The sequence below is a fragment of the Lissotriton vulgaris genome, chromosome 10 (assembly GCF_964263255.1).
Source record: "Lissotriton vulgaris chromosome 10, aLisVul1.2, whole genome shotgun sequence".
Taxonomy (NCBI): domain Eukaryota; kingdom Metazoa; phylum Chordata; class Amphibia; order Caudata; family Salamandridae; genus Lissotriton; species Lissotriton vulgaris.
In genome coordinates, this window is record NC_141698.1 from 17,808,336 (window position 1) to 17,823,789 (window position 15,454).

The 15,454-nt window shown below is 51.3% G+C and overlaps 1 protein-coding gene across 1 annotated transcript in view; it reads right to left on the reverse strand.

The window, feature by feature from the left end:
- The window catches only part of NT5DC2 (5'-nucleotidase domain containing 2), a 184,223-nt gene that overhangs the window by 15,315 nt on the left and 153,454 nt on the right, over nt 1-15,454 (reverse strand). The window contains exons 11-13 of the mRNA XM_086940247.1: nt 8,412-8,498; nt 337-477; nt 182-246 (exon numbers count right to left, since the gene is read on the reverse strand). Of these exons, the coding sequence (XP_086796373.1) occupies nt 182-246; nt 337-477; nt 8,412-8,498 (293 nt within the window). The remainder of the gene's footprint in view (nt 1-181; nt 247-336; nt 478-8,411; nt 8,499-15,454) is intronic.

Here is a 15,454-nt window from a genome sequence, read left to right on the forward strand (position 1 = left end):
ACATGAAACACTGGTTAGGAACGTTAAAGCCAACAGCTGTTCAGAGTGTTTATCCTGTTGAGGAAACCTACACCCTACTGTGAGGAGGAGGAATCAGGCAGGAGAGATATCCAGGTGTGGACAAACTGCTCGTTGGACAGAGAACGCGCACTCTAGAAACTTGTGAGAAAGACCAGCATACCTGAGCTCCAGCCGCTCCTTCTTCCAATCCTGGAGGACCTGCTGGCACTCCGGATCCTTGAACATCTGCATGGAAACAACCAAAAGTCAATGAACTTGGCAGGAGGTGTGGGCACAGAAAACCGTCTCGGTCACACTTATACTGATCACACATACCTGCATGCGCTCCACCAGGCCAGTCAGGGCCTGGAGCCAGGTCAACGAGTGGGTGTACTGCTCCGTGTTCACGACCCGGGTTTCCATCTCCAGCTCGGGGACGATGGCCCCAGTGCGCCACCCATGACGCAACATGAGGTCCTACAAGCAAAGAGAGAAGGCCAATCAGGAAGGAAAAGTATCATTCAAGCCTGTCCAACGAATTCAAGCAGCACCTCTACATGTTAGTGGAAAAGAAAAGCAAATAAACGTTAGAATATGAAGAACTACAACCTATATATATATATATATATCTCATAGACCAGAAAGCACCAGACGGAAACCCTAGGCAGTTGGGGGAGGGGGGGGGGGCAGCGAGGAGGCTCTGTCTGCAATACAGATACACCTCAGTGGCGAAGCAAGGCTGCTTCTTTTAACAGTTATTGCTCTCACTACAAAAAGCCCCCTGCCCTAGCACTCATTTAGAGTAGATGAGACTAGTCATGCCAAATGTGAAACGTGTCTGCCAGAAAGGCCCCAGTCAGATCTAAGATAGAACCAGATCTAATGCAACTCTACGTGACTAGCTAAGATGGAGTGAAAAAAAATACTAGAAGATTGAAATTTGTAATCCTTTGCAGCTTCTCCACGACGCAGTTCCCTTTCGTCTCTATTCCCTCAACCTCTTGCACCATTCACCCCTGCCTGTGTTGCCTCAGGGATTCACGGAGTCTCGCATGCCACCACTATAGTCAGCAGACAAGTACGAGGCATGTGGACTTCCACTCGCCAACACTTCCCTTTATAAGGAATATGCTACTTACCAGTATGCATCTGTTCTTGGCATGTAGGGCTGCTGACATTCATATCTGTGCATAGATCGCCGCCTAGTGTTGGGTCCGGATGATTGCACATTGTTGTCCTGGAAGAGTCTTCGAAGTATCACAAGATATGTGGCTCCTCCTTTGGACTACAGTGCGCATGGGCATCCTCTCCCTCCTCAGATTGTTTTTCGCCATTGTGGCAGAGATGGAGTGTGATACAGTAAGAGATGTCCATGCAAGAAAGTAAGAGTAAGAATGAATGAATGAATGCTACAGCTGCAACAGGCACCGGGGAGGAGGGTGGGGGATATGAATGTCAGCAGCCCTATATGCCAAGAACAGAAGCATACTGGTAAGTAGCATATTCCGTTTGAGGCATGTGGGCTGCTGAATTCATATCTGTGCATAGGCTGTATAGCAGTCTCTCCCTTAGCGGTGGCTACCTGTGACAGCTGCAGCAGTCTGAAAAAGAGCTTTGAGAACAGCCTGTCCTACAGCTGCTTGGAATGTACATCTACGCAGTTGTGTTTGGTAAATGTATGTATGGTTGTCCATGGTGCTCTACATATTTCTTCTAGAGGAATGTTCCCTAGGAAAGCCATGGATGCTCCCATTTTGCGTGTGGAATGCGCTCTTGGGGGCATGCACTTAACTATCCATCTAGCTAGGCCATTTTTTGAAATAGGGTTACCTTTGTGCTGTGGTGAAAAGGCAACGAACAACTGTTTTGTCTTCCTGAAATCTTTTGTCCTGTCTATGTAATATAGCAGAGCTCTTTTAACATCCAGTGTGTGCAGGGCCCTTTCAGGTACGGACTGTGGATTTGGGAAGAACACTGGCAGTTATATTGTTTGATTTATGTGGAATTGTGATACCACTTTGGGCATGAATTTAGGGTTTGTCTGAAGCACGACCCTATTTGCGTGAATTTGAATGAATGGCTCTTGAATAGTTAGGGCTTGCAGCTCGCTAACTCTTCTAAGCGAAGTAATGGCTACGAGAAAAGCCACCTTCCATGTTAAAAATTGTACCTCACAGGCGTGTAATGGCTCAAAGGGAGGTCCCATTAGTCTGGTTAAAACGATGTTTAGGTTCCAGACAGGGGACGGTGGGTGTCTTGGTGGAATCACTCGTCTGAGGCCCTCCATGAATGCCTTAATTGCAGGTACTCTGAACAGCGAAAAGTGCTGTCTGTTTTGAAGGTAAGCAGCTATGGCTGCTAAGTGTATCCGTATGGACGTATAGGCTAGATTGCAGCGGTGTAAGTGCAAAAGATAGCATATGATATTTTGAATGGACGCGTCTAGTGGGTTTATGTCGTTGTTACAATAAATGACAAAACGTTTCCACTTTGACTCATAGCAAGCTCTTGTAGTAGGCTTTCTTGCTTCCTTGATAATGTTCATGCAGTCAGGAGGTAAGTTGAGGTAGCCGAACTCTAAGACCTGAGGAGCCAGATTGCAAGGTTCAGCTGCTGCGGATCTGGGTGCTGAATGTCTCCATGGCTCTGCGTGAAGAGGCTGGGTGTTAGACGTAGCCTTTGATGGGGCACCACGGAAAGTTCTAGGAACATGGTGTACCACGGTTGCCTCGCCCACGTTGGAGCAACTAGGATTAGCGTCATGGAATGCTGGCGCAGTTTGCGTGCCACCAGCGGTATCAACTGTGCTGGTGGAAAAGCGTATGCAAGTTTGCCTGACCAGTTCATCCATATCGCATTCCCCTGAGACTGCGGGTGTGGGAACCTTGCCGCGAAGGGCTGGCATTTTGCGTTTTCTTTTGTGGCGAACAGGTCTATTTCTGGCTGTCCCCACTGTTGGAAGTATGGTTGAATCTGCCACTCGTGCACTTGCTGGCTGTGTCTGCTGAGCAGGTCTGCTATCTGATTGTCCTTGCCTGGAGGTGTTCCGCCAGGAGAAAAATGTTTCTCTGGATGGCCCACTTCCACACTCTTTGTGCCAGATGCGACAGCTGTGGAGTGTGAGCTCCTCCCTGTTTCTGTAGGTAGTACATCGCAGTCATGTTGTCCGTCCGGATCAACACAGTCTTGTTGCAGAGATGTACTTTGAAAGCTTTCATTGCCATGAAAACTGCCATCATCTCTAGCAGGTTGATGTGCAGTTTTTTCTGCTGCGTGGTCCATAGGCCCTGTACTGTGTGGTGGAGAACATGGGCTCCCCACCCTATCAGGGATGCGTCCGTTGTTAGCACAATTTGTGGTACAGGCTGCTGGAACAGTCGCCCTTTGCAAAGGTTTTGTGGTTTCCACCAATGCAGATAGTTGTATGCATGACTGGGTCACCAACACTAGGTCGTTTAATTGTCCCTGAGCCTGGTTCCACTGCCGTGCTAGGCACACTTGCAGCGGACGCATGTGAAGTCTTGCATGAGGGACTATGATGATGCACGAGGCCATCATGCCAATCAGTTGCATAAACACTCGGGCTGGGAGTGAGTGTTGTGGCCTGAACTTCTGGATGAGCGTTTGGATGCGGTTTATTCTGGTAGGAGTTGGTTGTGCTTTTGCTGCCAGAGTGTCTATTGTTGCTCCCAGATACTGCTGGACGTGGGCAGGCTGGAGATGGGATTTGCTGTAGTTTAGCGAGAAACCTAGATCGTGCAGGAGGTGAATAGTGCGCGACATGTGGCTGGCACACTGCTGGGCTGACTGTGCTTGTATTAGCCAGTCGTCCAGATATGGATAGACCTGTATATGCGGTCTTCTGAGGTGTGCAGCTACTGTTGCTAGACACTTGGTGAACCCCCTTGGGGCTGTTGTTACCCCAAAAGGGAGGACCTTGAATTGGTAGTGTTGGTTTAGGATTGTGAACCTGAGATATTTCCTGTGTGCCGGGTGTATGGGTATATGGAAATATGCGTCTTTGAGGTCCAATGTTGCGAGGAAGTCTCCTTGACGCAACAGTGGCAACACCTGCTGCAGAGTGATCATGTGGAAATGCTCTGATAAGATGTATTGGTTTAAGGGTCTGAGGTCTAAAATTGGTCTGAGAGACCCGTCCTTTTTGGGGATTAGAAAGTACAGAGAGTACACCCCTGTAGCTTGGTGTTCTAAGTGTACTAGTTCTATGGCCCCTTTTTGTAGCATGCTGATGACCTCTTGCTGCAATAAGTGTAGGTGTTCTGCGGACATAGGACGTTGTCTTGGGGGTATGTTGGGCGGTGTGGACATTAACTCTAGGCAATATCCATGCTTTATAGATTTTTGCCTCACCCACCTGTCTGTAGTTATGGTTTCCCAGACTGGCAGGAACTGCTGTAGTCTTCCCCCGACCGGTGTTAGGTGGTCTGGGGGCAGTGACAAGAAGTTACTGTTTGGTGTTGGTGGAGGATCTGGAGCGGTTATTTCCTCGTCCCCTACCCTTGGTGTTATTGCCACGGTATCCACCTCTACTGTTCTTGTTGTAGGTGTTTTGCGTGTTGCCCTTATACTTAATATAGGTTTGCTGTGTTGAGGTTCCTCTAACAGCTCCTCTGTTGCCGGAGCGACGAAAGGAACCGCCTCTATATTGCTGTGACTGCAGGGCACCCATAGACTTGGCTGTCTCGGTGTCTTTTTTCATTTTGTCCAGTATGGTGTCCACATCAGGACCAAATAAATAGTCAAGTTTAACAGGTTGATTAAGTAAAGTGATTTGAACTTAATTTTTAAACCCGGAGATGCGTAGCCACGCATGTCGTCTGAGCAGGACGCTGGTGTTGATAGCCCTGGCTGCTGTGTCTGCTGCATCTAAGGCACATTTGATGGATGCGTTAGATATGAGCTTTCTCTTTTGTATCAGGAATTCTGGCTGTTCCTTATAAAGGTCAGGTAGATGTTGGAAGATTTGTTCCAGTGTGTCGTAGTGCGCCCTGTCATACCTGGCTAACAGGGCTTGCGTGTTTGCAATTCTCCAGATGTTAGCTGCTTGAGCAGCCACCCTTTTTCCTGAAGCCTCCAGAATTTTGGACTCTGTCTGGTGGTGGAGCTTCGCCAGAGGTTTGAGAATTAGCACGTTTACGTGCATTGGAGACAACTAGAGAGTCCAAAGGCAGTTGTCCCTTAATGTATGTAGGGTCAACCGGGGCTGGCCTATATTTTCTCTCTATCCTAGGGTTAATGACCCGTGCCCTGGTTGTGTCTTTAAATATGTCCCCTGCATGTTTAAGCACCCCTTTTAGCATTGGCAATGTTTTGACGTTTTTCTCAGAGGTGCTGAAAGTGTCAAAGAGGAAGTCTTCATCAATGGGATCTGCATGCATCTCTACATGGTGATTATATGCTGCCCTTTCTATCAGTGCGTTAAAGGCAGCTGTATTCTCTGTAGGCGATGTTTTAACAGGGTATGCAGTGTTGTCAGGAATTGTTTGAGAATCTCCAGGATCTACAGGGTCAGTCCATGGCTGAGTTTGTGTGTCCTGGTCAATATCGGTTGGATAATTGTACTGGTCATTGTTCTCATACTCCCCATAGTCATCTGTGCGTGTGGGCGAGTACATACAGGTTTCCTGCACATATGGTGCGATAGTCTCAAAGAGAACTGGAGATGTTGAAGTGTCTCTTTTCCTCTTTAGGGGTATTTTGTAGGACTCAACGGTAGTTTCAGGCCTGATCTTCCTTTTTAACAGGGTAACCCTCGCAGTGTCGGGATCAACATACAGTTTAGACTGTTCCTAAGCTGAGGGATCCTGTTCCTCAGGTACTTTAGCTTTCCCCCCCCAATCTCTGCCTTTTTGGCTGGGTCGGTTCGAATCCACTATCTTTTTCGACCACCCTTGGCTTGATGTGCGGAGGAAGTCCGAATTTTATCGGTCCGAGAGGCTTTGGTTGTTGGACCGTTTTAGTAGACTGTATAATCTTTTTTGGAGCCGTGGTTATCGATCCAACTGTTTTTGGTTGTTCGATAACCATCCTCTGGCCCGGTGATGACTTCGGAGCTTGTTGCTTCGGAGCGATGCTTTGTTCCCTCGGTTCGACGGAGCTCTTCGGCTCGAGTCTTGATTTTTGCTTAAGTGTCTTTGCGTGCACTTGCTTCGGTTGTTCGACGCGTAACTTGGGATCGATAACCGTTGTCCTTTCGAGTCCTTTCTTTGTGTTGTGGGGTCGATGGCCTTCAGCTTAATCGGGGACGTGGGAGTAGTGGCTCTGGCCTCGATAACCTTTGCCAGCGACCTCGATGGGTCGACGACCTCTTTTTGTTTGGTCGGCTTCGACGGATCCGCCATTTTCGGTCCGAAGAATGGGATGTTGATACGTTTCGGTGTCTGTTTGGTAGCTATCACTTTCCGTTTCGATTTTTCCAGAATTTGGTAATGTCGCACCGAGGGATCTTGTATTATATTCTTAGCTGGGCTTAACTGCGGGGCTAAAGAATAGTCGTTCTGATGTTGGCTAAGGCCTTCCAGCAATGCCTCGACCTGAGCCTCTGGATCTGAACCAGTGAATATATTGGGCTCCGTACTCACGGTCGGCCCAGTGTCCTCGCCGGAGTCGCCCTCGACAGCTCCTATGCCTGGATCGTCGTACCCTACCTCGATGATGTCTTCTTAGTCATCTACGTAGTAGTTGGAGTCGTGTTCAGAGCCATGCTCAGACTGCTGATCCGAGTCTTCCGGCTCGACGACCTCTTCGTCATCTTCAAAGATGTTCTCTGGCTCAGGCGCTGACTTCTGCATCGTCTGCCTCGCCGCACGTCGAACCCGAAGAGTCTTTTTTGACAGAAATTGAGCACAAGCTAAGCAGTCAGCTTTGCTGTGTTCATGAGATAAACACTTATTACAGACTGGGTGTTTATCAATGTGTGGGTATTTCGAGTTACAGTTGGGGCATCGCTTGAAAGGACTTCGTTCCATCGACGATTGGCCCAGGTGTCGAGAAGGCCACGCGGCCTGATTCGACGTCCTGAGTAGAAAGAACAGGAACAAGTTGTAGGTACCGATCGAAGATACAATACCGACGCCCCGAAGGCCTTTTGGCCTTTAGAAAGTTATAAATATATTTCCGAACTCCGAGTAACGAAAGTACATCCGAACCCAATGGCGGAAAAAAACAATCTGTGGATGGAGAGGATGCCCATGCGTACTGTAGTCCAAAGGAGGAGCCACATATCTCGTGATACTTCGAAGACTCTTCAAGGACAACAATGTGCAATCATCCGGACCCAACACTAGGCGGCGATCTATGCACAGATATGAATTCAGCAGCCCACATGCCTCGAACACATGATTTCAAATTATTCACCAGTAATTCTGCAGAGCAATCCATTAGCACCCAGCCCCAGGCTTGTACTGTATGCACCTTTGAATCAGAATAGGGGTGTCCAACTGCAGTCCATAAGGGTGAGATCCATACTAGATTTGCAAGCTAACCACATGATACATTTACACACTAAAAAGGGAACCATTTGTACAGTCCATGGCGACCCAAAAAATGTGGAACAATCTGGTCCTTGTGTGCCAGCACTGGACACCCCTGCTATAGAGTCACATGTACAGCTCCCAAGAAGTCCCCCTGGCCTGGAGTTGCCAGTTTGACTAGGAGGTTTGGGCCTGATACAGACACGATAGTGCAGTCAGAAGAATGAGGTAACCATTAGATCAAGGAGTCTGGCCCAGCCCACAGATGCAGTCAGCAACAGCAGTCTCCAAGAGAATTTCACACTCTGCACAAGCTCACTACACCAATAACCCTATCAGGAGCAGTTTTCGGTTGGAGAAATGAAAGCTGAGCCCAGGGAGGTTTTAAAAGTAACCAATGACTGCTAGAATTGGGGGCCTCTTCAATAGTTTTAGGACACTGGCTGGACTCTCCTGCAGTCATGAGAAACATTATGTATTATTCTGGGAGTTGAAGTCTTATTTGCTTCAGGTGAACTACTAGTGAAAGGAAAGCTCATGTTGGAATAGTGGTGCTTTGAGGTATGGAGTAGACATGTCCCCTCCCCTATGTTCACTCGCAGGGAGAATACTACGTTGATGTTATGTTAAAAAAAATGTGTAAAGCACACATACACCGGATTGGTTTCATGGCGCTACTCTAAGAGGTACCGGAGCTCCAGGGACTTACTCGTAGGCTCGTCTAAACAGCCGAGTCTTGAAGAGCCTCCTGAAGCCACCTTCATCTTTAGACTCCGACAAGCTCCAACTGACTGACACACTTAACAGCTCGTCGCCAAGGCTCTGCTGAGAGCGCGACCCACTCTTAAGGGGCATGCGTGCCACCCAATAATTCTTCAGGCTAACAGGACTACAAAGGATTGACAAGAAAGGACTTACCGCCAGGTCACTGTAGAGGTGATCGCCAAAGTACAGCACTTTGGAGCCACGCCAGCCTGTCAGCTTCAGGAAATCTACCAAGTTCCCCTGTGGAGAGAGAGCGGGAGGGAGGAAAAGATTTGAAGACTGTGGTGAAGTGATGTGATCTGAGCAGCAAGTCCTCTGAACCGCCCCTGCAGTGGCAAGTTCAAGGCTACAGCATCAAAAGCAATCTTCGTCAACCTCGGCTTCTGACCTAAACCAAGCACCTGGAAACAGCACATCTAAGAACAGCACTTAACAAGGCGTTTACACAACACTGGAGAAATTATGCAATGAATCTTGAAAACGTCGTTCATTTCCCACAGTAAACAGGTGTATTTTAAGAATTTGGGAACCTGCCACACGACAAAGCTCTAAACTTTGTTCCCTTTTGAACCCACTTCAAATGTGCAAATACAATTTTTCTTTTTAACGTGTTCCATGGGTTGGAAGTGGCCTACCCGGAAAAGTTCATGAAAATGTTCTGCAGTTGAATAATATTCATACGATTTAGAAATTGCAAAAACGAGAACTAACGCATCGCTCAATAGCATACACGATCACACAGTTTCAAGACTACAGAGGCAGGGACATACCGGCTCCAAGAAGCTGCCCTCCTGTGCTTGTGGCCTCACCCTGCTCGGTTTTCAGTTCAGTCCAGCAAGTCACCAGCGCCCCAGTTACAAGCCCCAACTAACCTGCCCCGATCACTTATCACTCCCCATCGTTATTTGCAATACCCACCGGTCTATGGCCCAACTCTCAATTCCTCAAAGTCATGCTTTATTTCTTACCTCAACCCTCACCTTTTAGGATCTCAAAGGAAGATTCAGTCGGTACTGTGTGCAGAACAAGCAAACCATAGACCCATTTCTAGGCAGCAATGTCCGTCCCTGCTCCGTAATGCTACAGAAAGCGCGTGCACTAGGTTAACTGATGGAAGGCACAGCCGTACAATAATCTGAAAGACCCGCATGGGTGCAAATGGCTGGCTCAGCATGGTGCGTGGATACTGAATCCGATTAAACTGAACATCTACAGACATCCCAGGTGACCCAACAACAGCATCAGGAGGTGAAAGAATGGCTCACGTGAAGGAGATTCCTTCATCTAAGGTTGTGACAGTGGACCTCCACAGGCATCAGGAGGTGAAGGAATGGCTCATGTGATGAGTTTCCTTCGTCTAAGGTTGCGATGTCAGGAGGTGAAGGAATGGCTCACGTGCAAGGAGTTTCCTTTGTCGGAGGTTGTGACGGTGGACCTCCACAGGGATCAGGTGGTGAGGGAATGGCTCACGTGAAGGGGTTTCCTTCGTCGTAAGGTTGTGATGGTGGACCTCCACAGGCATCAGGTGGGGAGGGAATGGCTCACTTGAAGGAGTTTCCTTCATCTAAGGGTGTGACGGTGGACCTCCACAGGCATCAGGTGGGGAGGGAATGGCTCACGCAAAGGAGTTTCCTTCGTCTGAGGTTGTGACGATGGATCTCCACAGGCATCAGGTGGGGAGGGAATGGGTCAGGTGAAGGAGTTTCCTTCGTCTAAGGTTGTGACGGTGGACCTCCACAGGCATCAGGTGGTGAAGAATTGGTTCACGTGAAGGAGTTTCCTTCATCTAAGGTTGTGACGGTGGACCTCCACAGGCATCAGGTGGTGAGGGAATGGGTCAGGTGAAGGAGTTTCCTTCGTCTGAGGTTGTGACGATGGATCTCCACAGGCATCAGGTGGGGAGGGAATGGCTCACGCGAAGGAGTTTCCTTCGTCTGAGGTTGTGACGATGGATCTCCACAGGCATCAGGTGGGGAGGGAATGGGTCAGGTGAAGGAGTTTCCTTCGTCTAAGGTTGTGACGGTGGACCTTCACAGGCATCAGGTGGTGAAGAATTGGCTCACGTGAAGGAGTTTCCTTCATCTAAGGTTGTGACGGTGGACCTCCACAGGCATCAGGTGGTGAGGGAATGGGTCAGGTGAAGGAGTTTCCTTCGTCTGAGGTTGTGACGATGGATCTCCACAGGCATCAGGTGGGGAGGGAATGGCTCACGCGAAGGAGTTTCCTTCGTCTGAGGTTGTGACGATGGATCTCCACAGGCATCAGGTGGGGAGGGAATGGGTCAGGTGAAGGAGTTTCCTTCGTCTAAGGTTGTGACGGTGGACCTTCACAGGCATCAGGTGGTGAAGAATTGGCTCACGTGAAGGAGTTTCCTTCATCTAAGGTTGTGACGGTGGACCTCCAGAGGCATCAGGTGGTGAGGGAATGGCTCACGTGAAGGGAGTTTCCTTCGTCTGAGATTGTGATGGAGGACCTCAGACTGAACTTCAGCCATGGACTTTAAACTGGGAGAAAGATTGAAGGGTATGCTACCACTTGCTATAAAAAAACGTGGAGCATGACCGTCATATCTGCGCATAGGTAGACCACGCGTGTAAAAGGCCGAAACCACTGGAAGCATCGGACTTCATCTGGGGGCGCACCGGCATCGAGCTGCACACGGAGGTTGGAGATGGGCGAGAGGAATGTTTAAACTTCTTCACAACTCCTCTGCAGCATCCGCTCAAGTCATTTATGTGCAGGTTGCTGGTGGTACCTTCGCTCCTCACGAGCCCTGAACACCGAAGCCACTGAGCCCAATACGCATCACTTCAAGACAGTTTGGCTACCATCGCTTTGGGCTACAATTAGACACACCAAGAGACAAAAAGACCAGCAGAGAGAGTACCTCATGCCTGGCCTAGCAGCAGTGTCAACAAACAACGAGTTCACGGTACAATAGATCAGGCAGCTGCCGAAGTTTGTCTGGGAAACAGTCCAAACTTAGCCTTCATTCAACACATGGGAGGATGAAGAGGAACAGCCCCTAGACCACCAGACTACTGTGCAGAGAGGGCCCCTATGAGCCCTCCAAACCCCTACACCACCAGAAGACTGGCAGAGAGTGCACCTATGAGCCCTCCAAACCCCTAGACCACCAGAGGACTGTGCAGAGAGTGCACCTATGAGCCCTCCAAGCCCCAGGACAACCAGATGACTGTGCAGAGAGTGAACCTATGAGCCCTCCAAGCCCCTAGACCACCAGAGGACTGTGCAGAGAGTGCACCTATGAGCCCTCCAAGCCCCAGGACAACCAGATGACTGTGCAGAGAGTGAACCTATGAGCCCTCCAAGCCCCTCGACCACCAGAAGACTGGCAGAGAGTGCACCTATGAGCCCTCCAAGCCCCTCGACCACCAGAGGACTGTGCAGAGAATGCAACCATGAGCCCTTCAAGCCCATAGACCACCAGAGGACTGTGCAGAGTGTGCAACTATGAGCCCTTCAAGCCCATAGACCACCAGAAGACTGGCAGAGAGTGCACATATGAGCCCTCCAACCCCCTCGACCACCAGAGGACTGTGCAGAGAATGCAACTATGAGCCCTTCAAGCCCATAGACCACCAGAGGACTGTGCAACTATGAGCCCTTCAAGCTCCAAGACCACCAGAAGACTGGCAGAGAGTGCACATATGAGCCCTCCAACCCCCTCGACCACCAGAGGACTGTGCAGAGAGTGCACCTATGAGCCCTCCAAGCCCCTAGACCACCAGAGGACTGGCAGAGAGTGCACATATGAGCCCTCCAACCCCCTCGACCACCAGAGGACTGTGCAGAGAATGCAACTATGAGCCCTTCAAGCCCATAGACCACCAGAGGACTGTGCACCTATGAGCCCTCCAAGCCCCTAGACCACCAGAGGACTGTGCGGAGAGTGTACCTATGAGCCCTCCAAGCCCCTAGACCACCAGAGGACAGTGCTGAGAATGCAACTATGAGCCCTTCAAGCCCATAGATCACCAGAAGACTGGGCAGAGAGTGCACCTATGAGCCCTCCAAGCCCCTAGAGTCAGACCACCAGAAGACTGGCAGAGAGTGCACCTATGAGCCCGCCAACCTCCAAGGCCACCAGAAGACTGGCAGAGAGTGCACATATGAGCCCTCCAAGCCCCTCGACCACCAGAGGACTGTGCAGAGAGTGCACATATGAGCCCTTCAAGCCCATAGATCACCAGAGGACTGGGCAGAGAGTGCACCTATGAGCCCTCCAAGCCCCTAGAGTCAGACCACCAGAAGACTGGCAGAGAGTGCACCTATGAGCCCGCCAACCTCCAAGACCACCAGAAGACTGGCAGAGAGTGCACATATGAGCCCTCCAAGCCCCTCGACCACCAGAAGACTGGCAGAGAGTGCACCAATGAGCCCTCCAAGCCCCAGGACCACCAGAAGACTGTGCAGAGAATGCAACTATGAGCCCTTCAAGCCCCTCGACCACCAGAAGACTGGCAGAGAGTGCACCTATGAGCCCTCCAAGCCCCTCGACCACCAGAGGACTGTGCAGAGAGTGCACCTATGAGCCCTCCAAGCCCCTAGACCACCAGGACACTGTGGCAAAAAGTGCATCTATGAGCCCGCCACCCTCCAAGCTCCAAGACCACCAGAAGACTGGCAGAGAGTGCACCTATGAGCCCTCCAAGCCCCTCGACCACCAGAAGACTGGCAGAGAATGCACCTATGAGCCCTCCAAGCCCCTCGACCACCAGAAGACTGGCAGAGAGTGCACCTATGAGCCCTCCGAGCCCCTCGACCACCAGAAGACTGGCAGAGAATGCACCTATGAGCCCTCCAAGCCCCTCGACCACCAGAAGACTGGCAGAGAGTGCACATATGAGCCCTCCAACCCCCTCGACCACCAGAGGACTGTGCAGAGAATGCAACAATGAGCCCTTCAAGCCCCTAGACCACCAGAGGACTGTGCAGAGAGTGCACCTATGAGCCCTCCAAGCCCCTAGATCACCAGAAGACTGGCAGAGAGTGCACATATGAGCCCTCCAACCCCCTCGACCACCAGAGGACTGTGCAGAGAGTGCACCTATGAGCCCTCCAAGCCCCTAGACCACCAGAGGACTGTGCTGAGAATGCAACTATGAGCCCTTCAAGCCCATAGACCACCAGAGGACTGGGCAGAGAGTGCAACTATGAGCCCTCCAAACCCCTAGACCACCAGAGGACTGTGGAGAGAGTGCACATATGAGCCCTCCAAGCCCCAGGACCACCAGAGGACTGTGCAGAGAGTGCACCTATGAGCCCTCCAAGCCCCTAGACCACCAGAGGACTGTGCAGAGAATGCAACTATGAGCCCTCCAAACCCATAGACCACCAGAGGACTGTGCAGAGAGTGCACCTATGAGTCCTCCAAGACCCTAGACCACCAGAGGACTGTGCAGAGAGTGCACCTATGAGCCCTCCAAACCCATAGACCACCAGAGGACTGTGCAGAGAATGCAACTATGAGCCCTTCAAGCCCATAGACCATGAGAGGACTGTGCAGAGAGTGCACCTATGAGCCCTTCAAGCCCATAGACCACCAGAGGACTGTGCAGAGAGTGCACCTATGAGCCCTCCAAGCCCCTCGACCACCAAAGGACTGTGCAGAGAGTGCACCTATGAGCCCTCCAAGCCCCTAGACGACCAGAGAACTGTGCAGAGAGTGCACCTATGAGCCCTCCAAGCCCCTAGACCACCAGGACACTGTGGCAAAAAGTGCATCTATGAGCCCTCCAAGCCCCTAGACCACCAGAGGACTGTGCAGAGAGTGCACCTATGAGCCCTCCAAGCCCCTAGACCACCAGAGGACTGTGCAGAGAGTGCACATATGAGCCCTCCAACCACCAGAGGACTGTGTAGAGAGTGCACCTATGAGCCCTCCAAGCCCCTCGACCACCAGAGGACTGTGCAGAGAGTGCACCTATGAGCCCTCCAAGCCCCTAGACCACCAGAGGACTGTGCAGAGAATGCAACTATGAGCCCTTCAAGCCCATAGACCACCAGTGGACAGTGCGGAGAGTGCAACTATGAGCCCTCCAAGCCCATAGACCACCAGAGGACTGTGCAGAGAGTGCACCTATGAGCCCTCCAAACCCCTCGACCACCAGAAGACTGGCAGAGAGTGCACCTATGAGCCCGCCAACCTCCAAGACCACCAGAAGACTGGCAGAGAGTGCACCTATGAGCCCTCCAAGCCCCTAGAGTCAGACCACCAGAAGACTGGCAGAGAGTGCACCTATGAGCCCGCCAACCTCCAAGACCACCAGAAGACTGGCAGAGAGTGCACATATGAGCCCTCCAAGCCCCTCGACCACCAGAAGACTGGCAGAGAGTGCACTTATAAGCCCTCCAAGCCCCTCGACCACCAGAAGACTGTGCAGAGAATGCAACTATGAGCCCTTCAAGCCCCTCGACCACCAGAAGACTGGCAGAGAGTGCACCTATGAGCCCTCCAAGCCCCTCGACCACCAGAGGACTGTGCAGAGAGTGCACCTATGAGCCCTCCAAGCCCCTCGACCACCAGAGGACTGTGCAGAGAGTGCACCTATGAGCCCTCCAAGCCCCGAGACCACCAGATGACTGTGCAGAGAGTGCACCTATGAGCCCTCCAAGCCCCTAGACCACCAGGACACTGTGGCAAAAAGTGCATCTATGAGCCCGCCACCCTCCAAGCCCCTAGAGTCAGACCACCAGAAGACTGGCAGAGAGTGCACCTATGAGCCCTCCAAGCCCCTCGACCACCAGAAGACTGGCAGAGAGTGCACCTATGAGCCCTCCAAGCCCCTAGACCACCAGAGGACTGTGCAGAGAGTGCACCTATGAGTCCTCCAAGCCCCTAGACCACCAGAGGACTGTGCAGAGAGTGCACCTATGAGCCCTCCAAACCCATAGACCACCAGAGGACTGTGCAGAGAGTGCACCTATGAGCCCTCCAAGCCCCTCGACCACCAGAGGACTGTGCAGAGAGTGCACCTATGAGCCCTCCAAGCCCCTCGACCACCAGAGGACTGTGCAGAGAGTGCACCTATGAGCCCTCCAAGCCCCTAGACCACCAGAGGACTGTGCAGAGAGTGCACCTATGAGCCCTCCAAGCCCCTAGACCACCAGAGGACTGTGCAGAGAGTGCACCTATGAGCCCTCCAAGCCCCAGGACCACCAGAGGACAGTGC